Consider the following 24,569-nt stretch of genomic DNA (forward strand, 5'->3'; position numbering starts at 1 on the left):
TTCTCCCTCTCCTCCTGTGACCATTTGCATTTAAAATTTTAGGAAATGAATGACATTTTGGCACCGTGGACTACAAAGGACAAAGATCTCTTACAAGAACCCTAAATTACCCTCTTTCTCATTGGTACTCTGACCACATCACATTACCCCTCATAATCTCCCATCCATAAATCATTGTTTGCACTGTATCCAGACACGCTAACAGGACGCTTTGATTTCACATTCCTCGATGCAACTGAGACAATAATGTTTGTCTGTTTTGTGGCTCTTGCTAAGCTGACCACCGGGCAGAGAGATTAAAAACACTGCCTGTCGCTTCTGCCATCAAAGAGTTGAAACATCAACAGACCCTGCTAACCTCAGACGGGTACAGTCGGAACAATAACCCCCCCAGCAGACCAGCGACTGATGACACTTTTGCATGACAAAACTTCATTTGTCTGCAGAGCAATGTGGTGCATTTTGCTGATCTGTGTTCAGGGAGGAGCTGGAAGATCCCTGCTGTAGGAAATAATTTAACACCATCTAGTGGTAGAAAGCAGAAATGCATTGTTGGAGCACTGCTCTTGGATCGTTATAACCCTGCAGAAGGAATGCTGCGGCATGCTAAGTGGCACATTGTGTGTTTGGAAAGCTAAAAAAAAAATACCATCCCAGGCCATAGTAACAGATAGAGGGCCAACTTTAATAATACAAGTAAGTAAAAGTGTCTTTAAATATGGTATAAAAATAAATGCAGGAGAGAATAACAAAGAATTATGTTCTACATAAGACAGGAGACAGCATTTTTGTAATTTTTGAATGTGACTTTACAAGTGCAATGAAATCCATATGCGCTAGTTATTGTAGTGAGATAAAATAACTCAAAGCAAAATAAATGCACAATAAATAATCATAATCATAATAATCATAATATATATATGTATATATATTGTATATTCATTCTGCACAACACACTTCCCATAGCGTGACAAAGTATCTGTGACCTCAGATCATGTAAAGCGATGACACTGGTTAGATTTATCAGTTTAAGTTGTCATTTTATATATTTTTTTCTATGTGTTTTTTTCTTTTTTTTTTTTTTTCTTCTCTCTGACATCATTTGTTTCAGCTGGAAGTGAGAGAGGGGGCTCCAATCCAGCAGTAACGATGGAAAGGACCGGAGCACCGGATTTGACATTTTTCATCTCGCCAGTCTGTCAGTGTCCTCACAAGTCCAGCAGTGCCTCCTTTTCTGAGAATACTGGAAATATATCAGGTACTGTAAGAGGAGAGGGAAGAAGGAGCATCCTCTCCATGGACATGCAACATCCGGTGGACAACAGACGAACAGACGGCCCAGGCTCATCGCCCAGCTGAGCCAAGAGCGGATGGACAGACAATGATGACGAAGAGATGAGATGTTCCCCCCTCTTCATGTCCGAGAGAGAGAGATGGCATTGATTTTAGCATGATGGCACACGACTGGTCAGCCTCTTGGATGCGAGTGTTTTCCACTGCGCTGGGAGAAGAGAAAGGAAGGCAGAGCAGGTGGAAAAGAGAATGAGGTAATTAAGTAAGCGGGAAAGAGGGAGAATAAATACATTTATATTCTGGTTTAACACAACAAGAGCAGCCATGGACCTGCTGCTGGCATTTGTATCGCATGCTGAGCAGATTTAAAGATCCAGTGTGCAGGATTTAGAGGGATTTGGGGCAGAATGAAATATAATCTTTATAATTATGTTTTATTACTGTATAATCACAAGAGAGTGAGGGCGCAGTTGAAAAGTTCACCGTTTGTTTTTGTGAATGGTGCGACGATTTAAATGAAGGAATTGTGTGATGGAATAATCTTTCCTTTCACAAAGGATGGTCGAGTGTAGACTACGCAAAAGGAGATATGAAGGAAGCATCTTAACATTTATAAAATTCAAACAGCTGTTATCATGTCTGCCATTAAACTACCTCCAGGTCATTTCACTTAGTTAACAACCTTCCATAGCAAAATGAGTATTCAAGCGCACCCTAACAATCGTTGTGTTTTCATTACCTCCGAACAAGCCTTTAATTTTTGGTAGCAATCTGCAATTTTATGCACTATTACAACAACAGAATGACATAGTACAGTTTGTACTGGACATTACCTGGAAGCCAGAGCCTTCAGAACAAGTTCTTACTTTTCTGTGGGATAAAAAAAAAAAAAAAAAAAGGACACGTTAAGTTCAATAATGTCAGCACTCAGAGAATTCAGGGAGCCTTACATAAATGTCGAGAATCGGAACGGTTTGAAAGCCAGATAGACAAAAGCTGTACTTGATGGCAGAGAAAGAGTTGTCTGCCATCATTAGTCGCTTCCAGTGTACTGCATTCAAATGATATTTTATCTAAAAACCCTCGCTAGAATACTAAAATCTTCTTTGCCAGAATGACGGGCAGAGAAAGTGTAGGCAGCATGAGACGAGGCAGGCTTTAAGCACATAAATATACCTGTATAATTCTGAATGATTTATCATGTTATGACAGCCCCTGGTCTCTGCTATTCATAATGGTTTCTACAAACCCGACAGGCGTCCTGATCAGCTACTCCATCATTCACACCTATATCAGGCTCCATTAATACGTTGCATTCACTCTCTCTGCCCCTCATTGGTATTGCTGGCACGTGGGTGCCATTTTGTTTGACATGTTCTTTGGTTTGACCTGGTTTGTACCTTGAAGCAGCTCTGCGCACACACACATTTTTATTATCCGTTTCAGGTACAGTGTGCTTTTGTGGGAGACATATAGTTGAACCTGCATTACACAATTGTTTTTGTAATAACTCAAAAGACCGCAGGTAATTCCAAGTTGTTTAGAGTGCCAAATCCAACAGGGAAAAATTATGCAATAACTCACACAAAGTCTGCAGCTCAAGAGAGACCAAGCTGACCGAACCGCAACAAAAAGGAACGGAAACACAACCCCACTGAGATGTCCTTGTTGTTCTAAAACTACTTTCTGCCCCTTAGTGGTCAAAAATATCTGTATAGACTGTAATTAGTGAGAAGAATAACACCAACCCTGCCCGTGCAGAGTATTTGTCACTACAGGTGAGTGTAACAGCAAGTAAATGTCCGTGTTTGTTTGTGTACGTGAACAGATTACTGGGAATGAGCCTAAAGATGTAATTTGTAAGAAATGGCCAGAATTCAAAGGCGAGTTGGAGTTTAATTTCATTTCTGCTGCAGTTAAATTAAGTGTGTTTTATGATGAGTAAGCAAAGCAATTAAGCTCGTCTTGATTTGGTAAACAGAGAAAATCTTGACTCCAGATGGTGTAAGGTTGTGTGTTTCTGTCTCATAAAAGGAAAATAGATGTCAGTATTTCATGTCTTGACATTTTGTGAGTTTATTTTGTTTATTTATAAGACTAAGAAGCAAAGCTTTCTGCTTGCATACAGAGGCATGTCTCCCAGCTGAAACTACAGGGGGTATCAGACTTTCATCTGTTGTGGTACAAAGTGGTATTATGTGACAGGATGGGGCCGGGGTAGCTGGTTAGCATGCGGTCAGTGAGTCAGTGTAAGGATTTACTGTCATCTACATGGATGTCTCCACATCTCATCTGGTTTTCAAAGCACTATGTTTATCCATTATTTTGAGCGAGGCTTTGTGTTTTGTACCTTCTTCTTGGCCTGTAATAACTCCTGGTAGGCACTGGAACGGATGAATCGGCTGTATGAATCACTCTTCATCAACTTGTAGATGTGTTCCTGTTGCAGAAGCACATAGTGTGAAAATACAGGGATTATAAAGAAATTATAAAATTCAATACCTCATTGAGTGCAGAAATAGAGCCGTGATTCATAAGTTGAAGATGTTGCTGTTGTATAAGTTGCACTACACAGTTTCAGATCACAAGCAATGTTCCACTGCTTTTGTGCAGCGTGAAATAATACATAGTAACAAGATATGGTTTAATGTATCTGAGTCATTTGTACCTGTGCATCCTCAAAGGCGTAGCGTCCAGGATCTTTGACATTCTGGGTGGTTTTGGCGTAGCTCTTAGAGTCCACGTTGATGGCACTGGGCGCTCCGGGGGCCAGAAACTCCTGCCAGATCTCCTGAACCCGAGTGGGAACTTCTCTGATGGGACGCTTCTTTAGTTCCTGGACTGCTAGCCAGAACCTACAGACCAAAAAATTAGAAATGGCACAGTGAAGTGTAAAGTATGAAAAACATTTGAGGGCTTAATAGTTAGGAATGATAAATAAATAAATAAATAAATAAATCATCTAAATAACAAACATTTTATCAGAGAAACAACACCTCAAGTTCTTGAGTGAATGGACTTTCTTGGGAAAATAATATCTAATGATAAATGGATAATCAATTTTAAGAAAACCCCTTTACATTTTACATTATGGTATTTATTCCAGATATTCATATATTGTCGACGGAAAGGAGAACAAAATACATGTTATGAAATGTGTAGCAGTGACTGCAACAGGTAGAATTCCAATGTTATGTAATGCCTTACTTTTAAATTGGATTATAAATGGTAGACATTTTCAGCATTTTGCCGCAAGTTTAATTTTAAAATGAGTTAAGAGAGGAAATTACACTTATGGGAAATTGTGCTCAACTGACTGAGATATCAAATTATAATTAAATCAAACTGACAACATGATCAGCTTTGGGCAGTTATTGAGGAGCTATCCTGCACTGTTGTTACTCTTTTAGCCTTTAGCATGAACCTTTGATACTCTGCAGTGTTCCTGTTACCATGAATAAAACCTATTACCACAACATTTTCCTGCTCACTTGTGTTATTCTAGCCACGGCTACAGTTTTGAAAACCCAACATGTACATGTACCAGCCATTATGTGAGTATTTGTATAGTAATTCAAGTGAGATATTATTGATCGTGTCTCTCAGCATCAGAGAATCCAGAAAACTCAGTTGTTGCAGTGAGCAAACTGTACATTTCTGTGGATGTTTCATATATTTCATTTGGTTGTGTGTGTGTGTGTGTGTGTGTGTGTGTGTGTGTGTGTGGAGGGGGAAGCAAGTGTAAGTTAAATCCTCCACAGTCTCTCACGTGTGCATTGTGTGTGTGTGTGTTTGTGCTTGTATTAATCACGTTGTGGTGACAAATATCTCTTCACACAGTCACATTGTGGGGACCCATGTGGGAGCATAAAGCACGTCCCACGAAAGTTAACCATTTATTTTAGGCTAAAGACTCAGTTTGGAGTTACAATTTGTAACAAAATGTTGGATTCAGATTTTTTTTGCTCAACAAACAGACGACAATCTAAATGAAAACACATGACTGGATCCTACTGATTGACAGGCGCAGTAGGAAGCGCTGTGCTTAAATATAATTTTAAGAAGGATGACTTACTTTATAACTACATTTCAGGGACAAATGTGCTTTTTACGACATTAATTTGACAGCTGTAGTTGCTGGTCGCTTTGCAGATTAAGCTATAACATGTCAAACACATGATCATCTTATATAATATGATGAATTGTTATAGATCAAACCACCTAATGCATCTTCACAAAGTAGTATAAAAAAGAGGAGGAAAAAGAGGGGAAAAAAATTGCTGTTCCTTCAACATGAGAACTGTATCTAAGTTATAAATTTATGATAATATAACATTATATAAGTGTAGAGTAAATATGGCAGTAAGTCAGTCCCATATTTCCAATCGTGGGCTGAAAGTCAAACCATCTAGTCATACATGTGAATATACATCATATTTATGTGGCAAAAACAAAGACCAAGGCCTTAAGGTTAGGTCAAGCCTCAAAGGAATCAATTCCAGGCAATATAATGTTTTCATAAGTAAGAAAAAAAAGCATTATATGTGTGTGCGTGCATGTTGGTGTGTATAAAGTGCATTTCCTTGTGTACCTGAGATTCTCCGAGCTGAACTCTGACTCCAGGAACTTGAGGAACTGCTCTCTCCCCACAGGATCTTTGAAGACCTCATCGATGCCAAAAGCCCACCTCTTTACCCTCTGCTGGCCTGGCTCCTTACTGGAGGAGGACACAAGAAAACACACAACATATCCTTCAGTATAAACTCAATCATTGTATGTATCCGTCTACATATATTACTCTTCTCATGTACCCACCTAGCTTCGAGCTCCCAGAGCGTGGTGTCATCTGAGATCCAGGGGTTGGACGGATCTGGAGGCGTGAGGAAGGGGTCGTATTCAACGTACTGCTCTGTGTAACCCAGCAAACTGTTTCATGAGAAGAAACAACAGAGATTATGACATCAGTTTCTATCACTGGTGAAAATGTCATATGTTATAATCTAGTCATCACGTCCCGTAAAGTTATGCTCCATTTCTTTCTGTGAGTGAGTTGAGTTCGTGAGATTAAATCTACAGGAGGAGAAGTGAAATCCCTCCGAGAGCCAATACTGCAAATTGAATTAATGTAGAGTCTGACTAGAGGGACGGACCCTGTGCTTGGACACAAGGATAGACAACTCTTCTCTGAATGCACCTCTCTTTTCACCGGAGGGAATGACAAATCGACACTTTTGTGCGCGACCCGGTCTCTGGTATCGTCAGCGCTGACGCTGTCTGAAGGCATTGTCCAGGCCCGATTGCTCCTCAAGGTCATCTTAAGCTCTTAATTCCACAGCGCGTTAGGCTGTTTAAAGGCTCAATAAACAGATCGATGGCTAAACTGAATAAAGACACAAACAACATCGCTCACCTCTCCGCCACTTTGGACATTTTCAGTCGATGCCTGTCTAATTGCAATTGCCAAAAGGTGATCTGAAACCATAGCAGGGAAGAATCAGCATACATCAGTCTGCAGGAATTCACGAGAGTGTGTGGTTTGCAAGTATATCTGCATAACGACTACAAGACATTTTTATTATTTAACTTGAAGTGAGCACTTTAGACTGTTTTATCTGGTATCACTGTGTTGGTGTTGTTTCCACGACATCATATTTAATGTTGCTCCAGGACCATCGTTGCAAAGTCCACATATGGAGCCAGTTGTGGTAGATGTAAGGGTCAAGCGTGGGACTTTCACCCAGGAGACTGGTGTTTGTGTCCTGTGTGGAACAGATTGTTATATTGAAGACTTAATCAACTTATGACTATCTGGGTTTTTGGATTTTTTGAAGATATATTGTCATTGAGAAGGTATAAATGCCAAGGTATCGGAGTAAATGGCAGAAGGCTGCTTTCAGTATTGCTGCACCCGTAATGTTGAATAACTGTCCTTCTTCTCTGGTGTCATCTGGTGTTTTTAAAGAGCTAGAGGCTGAATTTATCAAGGAAAATACTTGCAGTTGCTGTTAATCGTTTGCTTATGTATTATGCTCTTCTACAGTATGTATATGTTTGCATAAATGTGTATGTAATTGTGTATAACTGTGCTTAAATTTGTAGATTTCCTTTTTTGTATGTTGTCGTAGGAGTTTGGCATCAGTGAGTCATCTCTGCTAAAATAAAGGATGAATTAAATTAAAAAGGATAGAAAGGATAATTTCTCCCATGTGCTTACTTTCCCGGACACTGTCCCTGAGTCACAACGCTATGATATTACAAAATGTGATCGGTTAGTTACAGTAATGGTCCTGGAGCAACAATAATTATGATGATGGCGGAAAAACACCAAACGGTGATATCAGATCGACTCTGTCCATGTCACGATTTTATTTAAAAAGTTAGTAGAGTAGACAAATAAGAGCTACAACTACAATTTGAGTGCTAGCATTGACTTCAAATAGTTAAATATGGTTACCACTTGCAGGTCTAACCTGTTCTTGCAGTTCTTCTTCTGTGGGCTGCTTGGCCTCTGGGGCGGGGGTGTGGGTCGGGCTGTGGGTACGGATATCATTCTGCAGCCCATACACAGACTGAGAAAAAAAAAATAGAGTAGACTTACAACTGCTGACAAGCACAGCAAGGAACAATAAGCCTGTCTGTTCATGTCTGTGTGTCATTGTTATCAGTCTTGACCTCAGAAGAAAAGGAAGTAGTGCTCTACCTTTCTGGTTTTGTGGGGGTTTTTCATTCTGGAGGACTTCTTTATGTCGACTTCTGTTGTATTCACACATCCAGGCTATAAGAGGAGAGAGAGAAGAACATCAGAAAATCACAAGTTAATTCAACTTAAATTAAATTTTTACAACTTTAGCTGCTTATGCCTTGGCCTCTGGGGTGAAAGCGCAAATTTCGCCACCATTATCTGATATTGAGTTAATCAAATCCAATATTCTTCGTGTGATGTGATTCAGAGGAGTCTCCAGGACAATGTGTCAGATGCTGGTTAATTAAACATGGAATGTGCCAATTCTAGCAAAAACAAGTAAACCAGCGGGAAATCACAGTGTTAGTGTGCAAATTCTGACTGATTGAACAAGTGGTCTAATCTAGGTCTCTTCCACAAGAACAAAGCTAAGTAGCTTGACGGCGTCACTGTGAAATCTGAATTAATATTGATTATGTTGCTCCAAGGACGCATAAATTGAACTTATTTTCCAATTAAGCATGGAGCAGTGGCTTTCAGAGAAATACAGCAGAGGAGACCCTGTAACCTCAGGGGGAAACTAAATGCTAATGCTACGCAAGTGTGTGTATGAACAAGGTGAAGAGCAGCAGTGAGGCTGATGTGTTGTGACAGTTATTGATGTGGCATTTTGTGTGTGTGGCGGAGGAAAACACGACGGGGAATTCAGAGTGTGCTCACCTCTTTACGCTATTCATATTTCACAGGAATCAGGAATGTAAAGCTCGTGTATAAATGACACAACCTTTGAAGAGTTTGCAACTTTCTGTCACAAAGCCCGATGCATCCCTACCGCCAGTGAAATAACCCAGGGAGCGTAAACGATTTACCATATCTACAGCGTGTAATTATGCTTTGGATTCTGCGCGTGTGGTCAGCGTGAAATTATTTTTCTTCAATTTTACAAACTTTCCCAGGGCCAATTAAGATGATGTTGATAATGTCGGCGACGATATCGATAACGGCGAAGGTGACGACGAAGACAACATCAGCAATTTCACTCACCACTGGTCTGTGCACGTCCCAGAATGCTCTTTCCTGACTGTCGAGAATTTTCCTCTCAATTTTGTCTCTTTTCTTGTCCACCCTGAAAGAAAAACAGAGCTTGTAGCGTATTCCAACACATGTACGATCTGTCGGATCATCTGTGAAGTTGTACGTGGCAATAGTTCTCATTCACACGGCGGCCATCTTCCTCCAGGGTGGGAAACTTGAATGTTGGGGTCATGTAATGCTGCTGTGTTCCAGGTTACATGTCATACAAATGTAGGTAATCTGACAAATTGTTGCCATTTCACTGCTTCCCAATTGCTCAAGTCTATCTCTCTTTTTCTTGACTGGTGTAATTATGTTAGACCTCTTTGGGCCACGAGCTTTCCTTCGGGGTCGTAACAAACCTCTACGTTTAGAAAATGTCTCCAACATGTGTTGATATTTCTGAATTAAGAAATGACACATTTCCTAATCGAATCTCATCAAGACAGTATCGTATCAAACAGTAACGTCAGCTAGAATGTGGTTGAAGGCTAATGTTAGCTGTTGTCTAATGGAAGCTAATCAAACCTGTGGTTTTACCTTGAAATATGATCCGATGTGCCTCCAGATCAAACTATCGGTTGTCTTTACAGTTGCTAATCAATCAGGAAACGGGGAAATGATAACAATTTGTCAGATTGCCTATGTTTAAACGACTTGCACCCCAGAATACAGCAGTATGACATCTGAGTGTGATGTCAGAGGAAAATGGCCGGCGTGTGAATATGGTCTGTCACTGGGAAGTTGAAGTATATCATGTCATACTGAGGGTGTAAGGAGACTCACTCATGCATGTGTGGTTCTTACAGAAACTTACTTCGCTTGTGCTTCTGCTTGCATAAAAATGAACTCCCATTTCCTGGCGAAAGCTCTCTGTAGCCTCGCTAAACTCTCCTGCAAGCAAAACAAAGAACAAAAAAAAAAAACAGGGCGGGGGATAAAAAGGCTTTTGAGGGATCTGATTGTGTTTACCGCACGTGATGTGTACAGTGCACGGCTGGATAGCGTCTTTAATGATCCCCCGCTCACATTTAAAAGAAAAACAAAAACCAGCATATAACTAACCCAGTGATTCATTTAATAGCTTTGGTGGAGGGAAAGTTACAAATTATGCAGTGACACACAGAGAAACAAATGTTCTCAGTTTCAGCACGAACAAAAAAGCAAAGAGATAAAGCCTGAGAGCGCTGCCAAAACAGAACAGCAGAACAGATACGTGAAGAGGGGAGTGCTGACACTAAAAGACCTCTTTCACTTACCGCTTCATAGTCTGCGAGCTCCAGACGCGCTTTATTTTGCATTGTTCTTTTGCAGAGGTAAACAGCTGAGAGAGGGAGAAAGGGAGAGAGGGGGAGAGAGACAGATTGGTAATAGAGGGAGAACGGGGTCTCAGCTTGGTTTTAACAGCCTTAAGTGGCCCTGCGTTTACTCATTTAATCCTCTCAACTGCACATTTAAACTGGCCTGCAAATCACAAAGGTCACTGACTGTGCATGGTGTCTGAGCGTCTGTTACAGTGTGTGCTTGTGTGTCTGACTTTTGATGTCTTCCCGTACTATCATCATCCCCTCATCCCTTTGTTAACTGACCATTATGTGGAGGCTTCATTATGCCATTAGACTGTTTTCATTACGGGGCATCGTTCACGTGAATCAGTTGCTGCATCGGAGACACAATAACTTCCAGGATTATTCCCACGGCGAGCGTTAACCCTTTTCCTCTCCCACAATTCAAAACAACAAATGAAAGACCTGCAAAGCTGCGGCTATTCGCCCGCTGCCGTTTTTGGCATTATGAAATGTTTATCTCCTCTCCGCTCTGCTGTAAACAATGAAAAGCTCATCCCTGTATCACCATAAAAAACGCTGCAGCCAAATGTGCACAACAGGTTTGTGCACGAACACAACCTTGGTTTTCTTCACTGTAATCACTCTGCATCAGTCAGAGAGTCAGAAGAAATTGTCTGAATACATTGGAAATATAAATATATAAAATACGACAGGAGAAACAGAGTTATTGCATTCCCTCTGTGCTATAAAAGCTCCTAACTGTGGGCCAAGCATCTAAAAAAAAAATTGTATTTTATGTTTCTATCGACCATCCAGATTCCTCAGTTGCATCATTTGTGTTTCATCTTTTGAACTTTTACCAACATCCGCAGTAAAAACACATCGACTGGACAAATCTACGTTATGTGCTGCAGTCAGCATCATTAGCCTGTACACAGTGCACAATGCACAAAGTAGGAGTTAGACTATAATGCAGTTCTCTTACCATAGTCTGTGTTTTCTGGTTCCCAGCAGTTCGATGGCCAAAAGTACGGAGTCTGAGGGGGGAAAGCGGGTCATTAGGGAACAAAACTAAAAAGAAACCTTGTTGTTTACAGTGCACAGCTAACCACATGGTGTTTTACATCAAAGTCTGCGTTGTCATTTAAGGTGGGCACGCAGTCGCAGCCCTGCATCTGTCACAATAAAACATTTTGTTGTATAATGGGCTCAGCAGAATGCCCTAAAGCACATAAGCTCCTTTCAGCGAAGCCCGAGAGCAGACACCAGCATGAATCTTGACCCTTCTCGGGCAGCTCTGTGTGGACTAGTTACAGAGGAACACTGAATACACATAAAAAAAAAAGCAAAGTGAAGCCTGCTACTAACAGAAACAGCCTCAGGCATTGATTTATTTTGGGGTTAGTTGTGCAGCACACTTGGGGGAGCTTAAGACTCAATAATACTGTCAATCGCAGTATTGACATTCAAAGCAATGTGTTTTTTATTCTTGTTCTTTCTTCATGTGCCTTTAATAACTATGGGGCACAGCAACTCCTAAACACCGGTCTGACTCCAGCATATCCCAAAGAGCCACTTAATGACATGGCTACAGCTATTAAAGATTTGATGATATCTTACCTGAAACCTATAGAAAGTGCCGTCATCTTTGAGAGTGAGGACGTGGTCTGAGATGGGGAAGAAGTAACCATGAGCAGCCATCAGAGTTCCTAGGTGAAGAGCCTCCACTGGGAGAAAACACAGGCAAAAAAGTTAATTAACAACTTGGTGTACTCCTGTTCTTTGTCAGCGGCACATACAGCTTTAATTTAATGCGTATGAAACATTCACACATCTGTTAGCATGTTTCGAGAGTGTACGTGTTAAATAAAATGGCTGTGGGCAGGAAGCTTTTGTTCCCAATCAAAGTTTTCGCAAGTCTATCACAAGTTTAATTCAACAATACAATCAAATGTCTTGCACATAGACTGTAACACGGCTGTTGTTCTGTGCGCTTTCAGAGATGTGTTAATATATTCGAAAACAGTGCGATGAAGTGGGAACTGAGAAATTTAAGCTGTATTTTGTATTTTAGTTGGTTTATATAGCCTTGTTCACAATAAATTTAGATTTACAGACAAAATACAGTACATTTGTTATACGTGAGCCAACTGCCAGTTAGCTTAGTTTAGCACAAAGAGTACAGAACAAAACAGCTAGCACGGGAAGGCAGCTAGCCTTCATATAAGGCTACAGCCAACAGCCAGATAGCTTAGCTGAAAACAGCTAGCCAGGCTCAGTCAAATGCTAACGAAATCTACATACTGGCACGTCTAAAGCTCACAAATAAACACATTTATTTTTTCTGTACTAAGTCTGAAGTAGAGAAAAAAAATCAAACATTGGTTTTTGTTACCCTTATCGGGCAAGTCATTTCTCCCTGTTTCCAGCCTTTGCCCTGAGCCGAGCTAAGCTAACCACCTACTGGCCTTATGTTTAACAGACAATAATGAGTGTAAGGCTATTAGTCTCTTCATGAAACTAACTTTAATGATCGTGTGATAAGGCCCTTCTTTAATATAAATTCTAATTCATCCTCTTTATAAAAACACTTGTTATTCATTATATACTGATGTGCTGAAAGATAAACCTGTTTTGGAATCTCACTTTTTCATTAAAAGAAGATTCTCTGATTATCCTGCAATCAATAGTTCCTCATTTCAGATCCTGAGCCAGCATGCTGGGGTTTTGTTTTGTTTTTTTGTCCCACCAGCTAATTAACTCCATTCACCTTTTTATCCCCCGGTATAAATTCACCCTTGACAAAACGTCCAGAATGAACAAAGCGACCCGAATTAGGAGCTGCTGTTTCCAACAGACTCTGACACTGCTTTGACAGGAGGGATAGGCAGGTCTCCGCTCCGACCAAACAGCGCAGCAGGAGGCCTCGCTGATTAGCCCACCTTCAGCCGGAGAGGCGGAACTCATCAGTCAAATCACCTGGTGTTGTGCTTGGCTGGAGAGAAAACCTGCTTCCCTCTGGCGCTCCACAGCACACGGTTGGCTGTCCCTGATTTAAAACCATCAGATAATGAAAACATGTAATCATCATCAACAGTGTGTCTCGTCAGCCACCAGTTATTCCCCGCTGTTCTCTTCCTGTAACCCCTTCATGGTGTCAGTATCTATTATTCATGTGTAGTATAATGTGTTGACAATCCTCCGTTAATGATGCCACATTTCTTGTACAGGAAAACAGTTTATATGTTGTTCAAACGGCAGCGTCCTTGTCGATTCTTGACATCGCATTATCGATTGAGTGTGTAAAGCCTAGAGGGGAGGCTCGCATTAAACTGTGATCCTAAAACACTAATAAGCCAACGGATGCAAAGGTTGCATTGTTGACATGGTCTAAATAAACAGAGCTGTGAACGCTATAACAGAACGTCTGTTTGCATGCATAAAATATGCACAGACCTGCCCTCTCGCTTTCTGACGCACACACAGTATGTATGCGTGTATGAGATAAATATAGATCGGCGTTTCCTTTACCACTGAGGTGACAGTCACAGCTTTGAGAGGTCAGGATGCTTATGTGTCTGCATGCGTGCGCTCCTATGCGTGGCTGAGCTCCATTTATTAATAAATCATGAGTCATAAGTTATTTAAGCCTGTTTACTTATAAACACTTCCTCCTCATCCACTGTACTATTTCTCACAGCGTTCGTTGTCCCACGTGAGTATATATAATTCACTCCGTGGTTATATTTTGGTGTGTTATGAAGTCAGACGCAGGCTTCTGTCAGAGAACTCGTGTGCGTCATCCGCACCTGTCCGCTAAACACAGGGGGATTCAGGAAGACAGACATTTTACAAGCGAGAGTCCGTTGTCATTTTTTTTAGATCATCATCTCACAAAGTGAAGTCGGTAAAGTATGAAAAGTGACATCTAGGACAGTGCTGTTGGAGCGTGCTGTCACCTATTCTTAAAACACCGGGCCGAGCGTCTGCCCGTGTGATGTTTGCTCACTATTTCTACCAAGCTGAGGGTTTTTTAAGAAGCTTAAAGGACAGATGTTAAAAATACCCAAGCACCGTAACTGATACAAGAGTTTCTCTCACAAAGCACAGTCACACTCAAAATGTAAGAAAAAAATCTAGTAACGGTTAAAAAGTAGTTATAATTTGATAAAGCTGAGCGGAAAGTGCTCATGTGGTATCCAATATGGCAGTGTTCTTTAATACTGGACAATGATCAGCTCGTCATCAAGCTCTGCTGAAGACTGATAATCACCCACCGACTTGACTCAGGTGTGTTGGGGCATGGAAACATCTAAAACATGTAGATATCATCGAATATCGCGATACATGCGGTCATGTGTCACATTTTTCACAATATCCAATATCGAACAGCTGTTACGGCATCTTCTGGCTTTTATTTTGAAAAGAAAATGCACGCAGCACACACTTCCATCCAATGTAATAATTTTAGAGCATTTCATAAAATAGGAGTTCAGGGAAATTACAACCCTCTGCATGTTCAGTGTATTCTCCCATCACATGTGCAGCCCACACAGCTCCAACACTGCTGCACCGTCTGAGCCAAGAGACTACAGGCTTTCAATCTAAACTTGATTATATCACTGGGGTCAAAATATTCTATATTCATTATCGTATTTCAGCAAATAGTAGCCTTAAGCAAAGTACACAGCTTATAACTTTGCTAACTGGCTGTTACCTTGTGGGTGTAACTTGATTGAACGTGCCAACTGAGGAGCTTTAATTGATCTATTTCCATATGACATGGTAAATACAGCCTGAGAAAATAACCCTTATATTTCCATTTTTATTCCTGTTATTTCCCACACATTCCTGTTAATTTCCTTGGAAAGTTCTCTTTCAGACATAATCAAGAACAAAGATTTCATTTCTGTAAGTGTATAGACAGAATACAGAGCGATAGCTACAAAAGAATACATTAGAAAATGTAAAATTAGACTTATAGTGATGGAGGTGGGGTTTTTGTCTTGGGCTGAATAAAATATTAACTGAGCTTTTGTTGTTGCTTTTCTAGTAAGAGTCTCTAAAGATCCATTCCTGGTAGCAGGGGAGCTTCTGGCTTCCACTTAACATATCTCAGGCTCTCTATAAGCTTTATAGCTGACTAAACCTTGGACTGGAATTAGTCAAGTTGTCAAGAAAGGCCAGCCTCGGAGTCCGGGGGGAAAACACCCTCTGATTTCATCATATTACCAGCTCTGTGCCAAAAACCCAGCAGATTGGAGCGCTGCCAAGTGGAGTGTGGAAGTGTTCTTCCAGCTGAGCTTTATCTAAAGACAAGGGGAGAGACTCTGCACTATTGTTATCGTTATTATTAATATTTGCACTATGCGTTTCTGTTGGAGATGTTGAGGCGATGAAGAATATTTGTTTTCTAAGTACGTTCACTCAAATACTGTCGGGTTTTTTCCATTTTCTGTTGCTTTATATGCCGACTCACAGGAATGTACAGGTGTTTTTGTTGCTTTGCAGATTCAGATTTACATGACAAAAATACATTAAACACAATATTGTTATTGTATTTAACGTCAAGTACGTAATATACATACTTTATCCTAATCAATGATTTTTTCCTAAACATAACCAAGTCGTTTTAGTGCCTAAACCTAAACAGTTGCTGTTCCTAAACTGGTTCAATCAACTACAGTAAGGAGGAGAAGAGTAGTGAGAGAATACTGACACAGTTTCATAAATCCACGCTTTGCTTTTCACGGAAGATACTAAGCTTTCATACATCTGTATGCCTGCGTATCAGTGTGCAGAGAGGTGATCTCAGGAGATTGCAAAAAGGATCATCTGAAGTGCTCCAGCACAAGAGTGACTCTCGAGTCTGATGAGGAGGAGGTTTAAAGAAGGTTGAAAACCAGGCGCATTATAACGAACAGTGTGCACCCACTCCATGCTGCTCTGATGAGCCACGTGTCCTCCCTCAGAGATCATTCGACCGTTCCCTGGTGTTCTCCACTGATCGGCTGAGGCGCTCCGTTATATGCAATTCACACCCTTAAGAACACACAATCACAGACGGTGACAGTCTGACTGGATGACAGATTTTTTTGTTGATGTCCTGTTGCGGAGTGGTGAATTTGATTTTCTGTATTTATATAGTCATTCCTCACACAGGGATCTAAATTATTATATACTAAACTATTATTGTTTATGTATTTATGTGTATTTGGGGCATCGCTATCACGTTTTTTCACAACTGTGAAGACATTTACTGAATTAAAATAGGAATTTTGCATATTTTTTACGCTATAATGATCTCACGAGTCATTTCTGCTCTCTCTCACACAGGTACAGTACACACACACACACAATCAGAGACACACACACAGACACGCATGCAGAGACAATGACTCGGAGTCTTTGCCACAAAATGTAAAAAGTAAAATGTTATCTTCTTCTATTATGTGCAGTCCAGCTCAGTTTATTCATTTTTCTTTCTCATACTTCCTCACACACACACACACACAGATGTTCACACCTGCACACAGAAAATATTTTTTTTTTTGCCACCTCCTTATCTCACAAGCATTTCATTCATTCAATCACTTACCCAGCTAACTGCTATATGTGGCGAACATCAGTAAACTTTAAAGCTGTCAGCATTAATGAATGGTGCAATATGTTAGCACAAAGTGTCACGTTGCAGTTTCGCTTGCACAAAAGAGGATTTGCTTTTGGATTTGTCAACAAACTTTTTCATTTTGAATTCTATTATTTTTTTAATCCACACTATTGTAATATAAATAGGACATTTGAGTATCTGATGTATTATTTTAGCTTTACAGTGTCAGAGAATTTATTTCAGCAATAACACATTATATACATTGTTAATAGTCCTGCTAGGATTTATTTTCAGGTCAGAGGTCAGAAGTTGATTGGGCTGTTCCAATCAAAATGGTAATTTTAGCAGCAAAATCTAATTCATACCGTAAGTGACTACATGAAGCAATCTGTAGTCCATTAACCTGTCTGAACTGAAGGCTGTTTTCGTATGGGATGAATAAATGTCGCGATTTTCTCACCAGGGTTCCCATCATGCTTTGGAAAGAAAGTATAATGTTGGCATGGAGTTTTTTTAAGCCTTATATGTACATTTTGGTAAATCTGCAACATGCTGAATTAGCTGCTAGCAGTTCCTGTTTGCTCTGTTAGATCTGAAGTTAAAAGTGTCTTTTTTATGATCTCTAAGTGGATTTATAATGCAATTTATTTATGATGGATCAGTGATACTTATAGTTGGACATAGTTAGTCATTTCCAATTCAAAAAGGTGTTAAAACTATATACTTTTTTCAGAAGAGTAAATTCTTGGTCGGTTTTGAGATTGCTGATGTATAACCTCAATGTTGAAGGTCATATTGATAACATTTTCATGTAGACAAATCTTTTTTTTTTTTCAAAAAATAATACATCTGCAGAGCCTCATCTCTCTTCCTTAAAAACATTATGATTGTGAATCAATCATTTTCAACATCTAAAATTTTTAGGAGGAACGTTGGAGGCAGGAATTTGCGTCGGCTAATCAAATGCAGTACTGAATGAAAACAGGATTGGGGACTACAGAGATTGCCAAATAGGATGATAATGAGTTCATCTGAAGTATGTCAGTTTGTTATCTGTGGCAATTCATTTCGCAAAAAAAAAAACAACAAAAAAACTCTCCACTCCTCAACTTTGATATAAGCTCATCTGCCTTTACATAATAAACATGCTGCTATCGTGCTGTGAGCCAAATTAATTGCATTTCACTTTGCTGTGTTTGTCAGCCCCTCCAGGAGTTGTTCTGTGCAGAAGTCACACTCTGTTCACCACCGCAGGGCAACTGACAGCACGTTTTGTGTCCGTTTGCAAAAAACAAAGTGCACTGACAAAAAAAAAAAAAAAAAAAAAATGTCTTAAAGGACAAGCAACATCTGTCTGTTGGCACATTTTCAGACTATCAACTGTTATTAAATGCAGTTTTTGACAATTTTGATCACGAGTGCTGTTGTGGAGGAACATTTTCAATATTGCAGGTTACACAAAAAGGAAATGTGCTTGAGGGAATAACATGTGTTATTGCCAGATTTCAGAAACAGATCAGCGAAAACAAGAATTTTAGGACTGGTTTAGCACATTAAGCAGAAGTGAGTCCACGGGCTCTTTGCTGCTGATTGCTTATCTCTCTCTTTCTTTCTTTTTTTGAATATTAGAGATGCTGTGATACATAATTAATGAGAGTGCTGTCTGAGGCATGAGGAGCAGAATAATCTCTCAAATTGAAATGTCTGAATCTTTGCGTAAATGGAAAAACAAAAAGAAAACAAAGAAAGAAAACAAAAGCTCTGTCCACTCTGGAACGTTCAACTAATCTCAAACATTGCAGGGGTGTTTTACTGTGATCTAAATGCCTTATAGTGGCCTCAAATTCACACACATACACAGAAATATGCACTGTACAACGTCTGCACCACCCCCTCACAAAAACCAAACGATATAAAACGCACGACTTAGAAAACCTAGAAAAAGGGCAGGCAGATCCTCGCATGCAAACAGCACACAAAGGGACTGTGAGTTGATGAGTCAGCTAAGTACTACAACTATGAACTGGCAGCACAATGCTAAGGCACGCACTAGAGCAGACAAACACTGGAATGCACACCCACACACAACCGTCAAACTACGGGACACACAAAAACCTAAAAGATCGCTCTTCGCATTGTTTTTCTGTATGTCTTCATCACGATCTCAAAGCGTGCAAGCTTTTCATGTTCATCACGGTTGAACATGGCCACTTTTGAGTTATTTTCTGTGCGACAACGGGCTCAACTAATGATCTGGCAACGCCCTCCAGACAGCTGAGTTCTACTTTATTTCACTGGAATAAAACAAGAACAATGAGAAAGAAAAAAGGATGAAAAAGAAGATGAATTCCAGTGTCTGCTGTAGCTCAAGGACACGAAACGACAGATCAAAGAAAAATGCTTTGACTGTGGACTTTTTTCATACAGTAAGTTTATGGTACACATACGCAGGTTCCACAAAAGCGGCAGTGTTGGGCAAGTTACTTCCAAAATGTAATGTCTTACCTATTACTATCATTTGGAAGTAATAAGTTACTGTTCAATATTTCTGGCTGTGTGGAGTATGCATAACTGATTACACTACTTTTGCCAAAATAAAAAAGGTTCACATCATCTCCGTTTAGTCCAATGGACCTTTTTTTTTTAAGCAATGGCAGATTGTGGAGCCTCTCAGTAGTTCCCGGAAGTTAGCTGCAATCACTAGCAGCCCGGTACTGTAAATCAATCAATCAATAAAACCATGTATTAAGTACAAACATTGTACTTCTGTCTCTGTGTTCATGCATTTAAATTGCCTGCTTAGAGCTTCCTGCAACTATCTGAAGTCTCCGTGAATCACGTGACGATCGGCTGCTACCCAAGGGCTCTGATGTAACCCAGCTGGCCACCGTACACCACTGGAAAGGGAAAATGATTCGCTACAATCGCAGTTGATTTGATAGTCAATAACAGTTCGTTCCATCGTGGCAGCAAAGATAAAAACTCGTGGATACTATCACTGTTTTACTTTGAAACCCTGAGGATTTTTTGGAGTAGAAGGAGCCTCTTTTTTGTCTGTGATTTATGGACATTTATTCACAACCAAAACGATCTGACAGTGTAAGTAACGGTATATGCGTGTTCAGATTTGACTGAGTTATGATCCGAGCAGGTTTTTGACGCAAATTGTATCAATCGTGCACCAGCTAAGTGTTAAAAAGTACCTTAATTGCCTCCATGAGCTGTGTGTCACATCCTCTGCTGCTGCTGCTACAGTGGACCGTGTTGTTAGAAGCCCAAATCAAACTACAGCAATTAACCTCCTGTTGTTTTTTAGAACAGCAGCATCCACCTGTCTCTTTCATGTCTTAGCCTATTGAAAACCTCAGTCCCGGATCAATATCAATCAGCTCTGTTACCTTGATCTTCAATGTCCAGATTCTTGATCATCCACTGTACAATATCGGAACCTGAAATGAGACAAAGCACACAAATATAAATCACTGACGAATCTAATATATTCACAGTGTGCTGAAACACCTTTTCGCATATAGATGCAAATGAAAGGGAAAACAATGACACCCTGAACCCTACCCACCTCCCTTCATCATCACAGTGCATACCAATTCCTCTCGCCTTGCACCATGTGGGTGGGTAATAGGCCATCCATTACCAAATTTTCTTTTCTGACACCCTCTCTAAGCTGTAGTCCATTAATATAAATGACCAGAGAGGTACAATGGCATAATGAAGCGTCCATTGTGTACAGTCACAACACAATTTGTCTGACTCAGTCGCAGCACAGACGTTGCAATTGGAATAGTTTCATTTAATAAGTCCAATGCATCACATCGAACATTTCCAGCTGTCACGAACAAAAAAAACTAAGACGTAAATAGGCCGGGACTCAGAGAGGAGAGGAGGAATCAGTGTAAAACAAACGGAGCAGGAGACAAAGCGAGCGCTGTACATGTGTCATCAAAAACACAAGATGCAATCATCAAAAACTGTTCGAGCAAAGCTGTAGAGATGAATTCGTATATCACCTCTCCTTAAATGGGCATTTTTTTTATACGCTGGATGCCATTTTGCAATTCATCCTCTGTCTGAGAATGCAACCGAATCATTTTCACTTCTCAGAAAAACATAACAGCATCCTCTGCCCCCCCGGGCATTTTCACACCGCACCACAACATGTGACTTTGCCACTTTGGCTAAATATATATTTTCCAACCTATTATTACTGCCTGTCATGCTGACAGGTGAAGGTGTGTTGAGGAGATGAGAGCCACGGGAGGCAGAAAAAAGGTGTGAAATGGAGACATGAGGGAATTCATGCAGTGAGAAAGTCAGTCCCTGTGGCGGTCTCTCTGTCCATCAAGCTATCGTTCTGTCTGTATTTCTCTTTCACCGCACCCCCCTTTGCTTCTCGGCGCCCCCGCAACCAGATGAGATTTTTCATGGATTAACGTCATTAATACAACCCCATTTTCACACTATCAAAGATGACCCACTTTCTGGCGAGACAGCTTAAATGAGATGTGTAAGGTAATCCTCTAACAAGGCTGTTCTTTGAATTGATTAATATCACGGCCATAGATTTGGGTTGTGCGTGTGTGGGCGCGAGCGTTCGCGTGCATCAGAATGTGACATTAATATAAACGGGTTGATAAGCGATAACATCAATAATTAATAATCCCAAGGATAGCTATAAATACTGGGTAATTGCTGCTGCAAATAGTAACAGGATACAGGAAAAGGACAGCTGAGAATGAACACTTCAACGTATTAATGTCGCTGTAAGCGTTGTCGACATTTTAGCTAGCTTCCTGTTTGTTTTGCAGCTGGCAATACCCTCCGTCCTCTCTATGTCACCACGTGAACGCAAAGTGGTAATGGCCAGACATGGCAGCAAACGGGAGGATCACATGGGTTACTGACCAAACACACTATAACGGTGATTACCGCAGGAACATAGAGCTATTCAACACAGGAAAATATAACTTACAGCTGCTTTAAGTAGAAATGATGTATGGAAAAAGCTATGAAATGAATGTAATTAACTATATTATGCAAGCGAAAATTATGAGAATTCATGAACTGTTGTGAATGTTCGCCGACGTCTGCTTTGTGTTACATTTGTATGAACATGAATAGAAAACAAACTCAGAGCAGCAGAGTTTTTTTTCTAAGGAATGAACACACAAGGACACCTAACACACAAAATACCACAAAAACGCACAGTAACTACACACTTACACATGAAACAGACACACTAATATTGTACGTTAACACACTGGTATACCTATGGGGCTAACAGTACAAGTTTATGTTACATAAGTATATATATGTGGCTAACAAATTCAAGGACTTTATAAACTTTAGAGCATTATATTAGTCTGGATACAACAGTTCTGTCAGAAGTGCAATCATTGTCGAGCAGGTGCTGCTAAAGTAAGGAGTGAATAACTTGGCAGGTGAAGAAAAAAAAAATTGAGGGTCTGAGTTGTGCAGAGGAAAAACACACGGCAGCAACCTGGGTTGTGTTGTGCTTACAGCTTGGCCGAGGGCTCCAATGAACACAAGTGGCAGTGTTCACAGAGGGGAGGCTACAGAGGGACTGTGTCCTTGCTGCAGAGACTGCCAGGGGAAATGTGTTTTGGAGGGGCTAGCACAGGGGTCTGCAACCTGCGGCTCTGGAGCCACATGCAGCTCTTTTGCCCCACTGCAGTGGCTCCCTGTGGCTTTGACATTTTACATGAAAATGATTTTTATTTTATTTATATTTATATATATATATATTTATTTATTGATTTAGTTTTATCATCATCACTGCTTTAGGCCTACAGTGTTCTATCAAGCTGTGATTAATTGAATGATCCTGAGTTAACACATTGTGTTTTATGCTCAAGCCCGAGGGTTGATTGCTGTATGTGGCCGAGGATAAAAAAGAAGGATTAACTCACACTGAAATGGACTAAAATAAATTTAAACTGTCCTGTTTTTTTTTCTTTTGATCATAAAAGGTTGCTGACCCCTGGGCTAGCATGACACCGAGTGTTACACTCTTGGAGGAAAACTCAAAAAGCTTTGCACATTGATGCACGTTTTGCTCTACAAGGCTATCTTGACAGAAATACAGTTATCGAGTTTCTGATTGTGATGTAGCGTTCGGGCATGGGGAAGAAATGTAGCACTGTATAGAAACATACTGTATGTAAGGGTAGGTGAAAAGGTCAGCTACAACTACAAGCCATCTGTTGCAGTTCTGATGTGTCCCTACAGACGTAGCAAGTGTAGCCGTTTGCTTGTTATGTGTAGCAAAAAAAGTGAGGACACTCTTTCACAAATGCAAGACACTCTGGAGGCAGGCAGGGTAAGGAACAATAAAATAAAGCTGTAAACCAAAGTCCAATAAATACAAAATAAAAAGTCCAAGCACAAAAAGATGGCAACAGAAGGCAACAAAAATGGAAGGAGCAGGCAGGGGCAACTCCGAGGATAAAGACCAATTAAAATATAAAAGACCAAACAGAGTACAAACCAAGTAAGCGCTGGGATAACAGGTAGGAACACGAGGAGTATGAGGAACACAGGAGACACGGAGCTGACATGTGGAAAACCGAACGGACAAACTGAGCAAGAGTACAAACAGAGGCTTAAATAGAGAGGGACTAATTAACAAATGAAACACAGGTGGGCAGGAAAAAAAGGAGGGAAAATGACAATGGGAGGAAGTGAAAAGCAAAACATGACACATGAGGAGAGAACTACAAAATAAAACAGGAAGTAACAAAACCAAAAACTCAAGCCATGACTTTGCATAATATCTGACAAAAAGTTATATTACTTTCAATATCATGTTCAATATCACTTTTTTACTGTTCAACAGCATTTATAATAATACTTTTTATAACATCAGGTGCCATAGTACTTTTTCACTGTTCTATTTCTCATATCATGTATAATATTACGTTTTATTACTTCTCAGCATTATTGTATATACCACCTCTTCTTTATAGTTTTTATAATAGTTCACTTATTTTTCCTAATTTGTCTTATTTTTATAGTTATTCTGTCACTAATGTCAGCATTTACTCCTTTTACACATTATTTTTTAGAAAGTCTATCATGTAGACATTTACATTCTGATGTTTCCTTCAGAATTAGTGAAATTCTGTCTTATCTTATCTAATCTCATCTTAACATAGATGGATCAGATGTGATGTTAGTGACCAGATGTAACATTATTCACCAATATGCCGTCCCACTGTTTTCAAACACACACACAAAAAAAGAGCCTGCAGTTGATTTGATTTGAAAAGAGCTGTGAAAAAAAAGAGCCGTGCATCAGCTGCCGTTTATACGCCCAAAGCATCCATCATTGTTTCGCTAACGTCACTGTGGCTAAATGTTGCTATTTAAATGTATCTGTGTCTGGTGTTCGTGTTTTGGTGCTCACGGGACATGTCACTGCTTTTGACAAGTCGAGCGTGGTCCTGTTCTAACCAGTGGTGGTTCTGGCTGGTTGTTGGTGGACCAGGGGAAAACAAAAAATAAGGGTTGTGCACAATTTTCAGGAACAGGTCACTGTAAAATTACGTCAAAAATGGAGGAAACCGATTACCTTAAAATTAGCAGA

The 24,569-nt window shown here is 40.2% G+C and overlaps 1 protein-coding gene across 2 annotated transcripts; it reads right to left on the reverse strand.

Annotated features, from left to right (window-relative positions):
- Positions 1–664: 664 nt before the first annotated feature.
- Positions 665–23,554, reverse strand: rgs7a (regulator of G protein signaling 7a). Of its 2 annotated transcripts, none has more exons than XM_073481869.1 (16): positions 23,472–23,554; positions 20,347–20,397; positions 11,959–12,065; positions 11,324–11,375; positions 10,309–10,373; positions 9,867–9,943; positions 9,020–9,101; positions 7,994–8,068; positions 7,764–7,862; positions 6,704–6,765; positions 6,109–6,219; positions 5,885–6,010; positions 3,962–4,148; positions 3,644–3,733; positions 2,127–2,163; positions 665–1,496 (listed from the first exon to the last, which is right to left on the reverse strand). In XM_073481869.1, the coding sequence occupies exons 1-15, from the start codon at positions 23,539–23,541 to the stop codon at positions 2,143–2,145; spliced, it is 1,275 nt and encodes a 424-aa protein (XP_073337970.1). In that variant the 5' UTR covers positions 23,542–23,554; the 3' UTR covers positions 665–1,496; positions 2,127–2,142. The 2 variants fall into 2 exon arrangements, with proteins under 2 accessions (XP_073337970.1, XP_073337971.1); XM_073481870.1 differs by having other exon boundaries at positions 665–1,501.
- Between the last annotated feature and the right edge of the window lie 1,015 nt (positions 23,555–24,569).

The sequence above is a fragment of the Pagrus major genome, chromosome 15, assembly GCF_040436345.1.
Source record: "Pagrus major chromosome 15, Pma_NU_1.0".
Lineage (NCBI taxonomy): Eukaryota > Metazoa > Chordata > Actinopteri > Spariformes > Sparidae > Pagrus > Pagrus major.

What these genes read in the sequence shown, in the direction of transcription:
- rgs7a (XM_073481869.1), bottom strand. Translation starts at nt 23,541, where the DNA reads ATGTCAGCTCCGTGTCTCCTGTGTTCCTCATACTCCTCGTGTTCCTAC. An exon ending in CAAGCAGAAGCACAAGCGAA is followed by an intron (nt 9,102 to 9,866) that starts GTAAGTTTCTGT and finishes TTTTTCTTTCAG; the next exon opens with GGTGGACAAGAAAAGAGACA. An exon ending in ATGTCCAAAGTGGCGGAGAG is followed by an intron (nt 6,220 to 6,703) that starts GTGAGCGATGTT and finishes CTCATGAAACAG; the next exon opens with TTTGCTGGGTTACACAGAGC.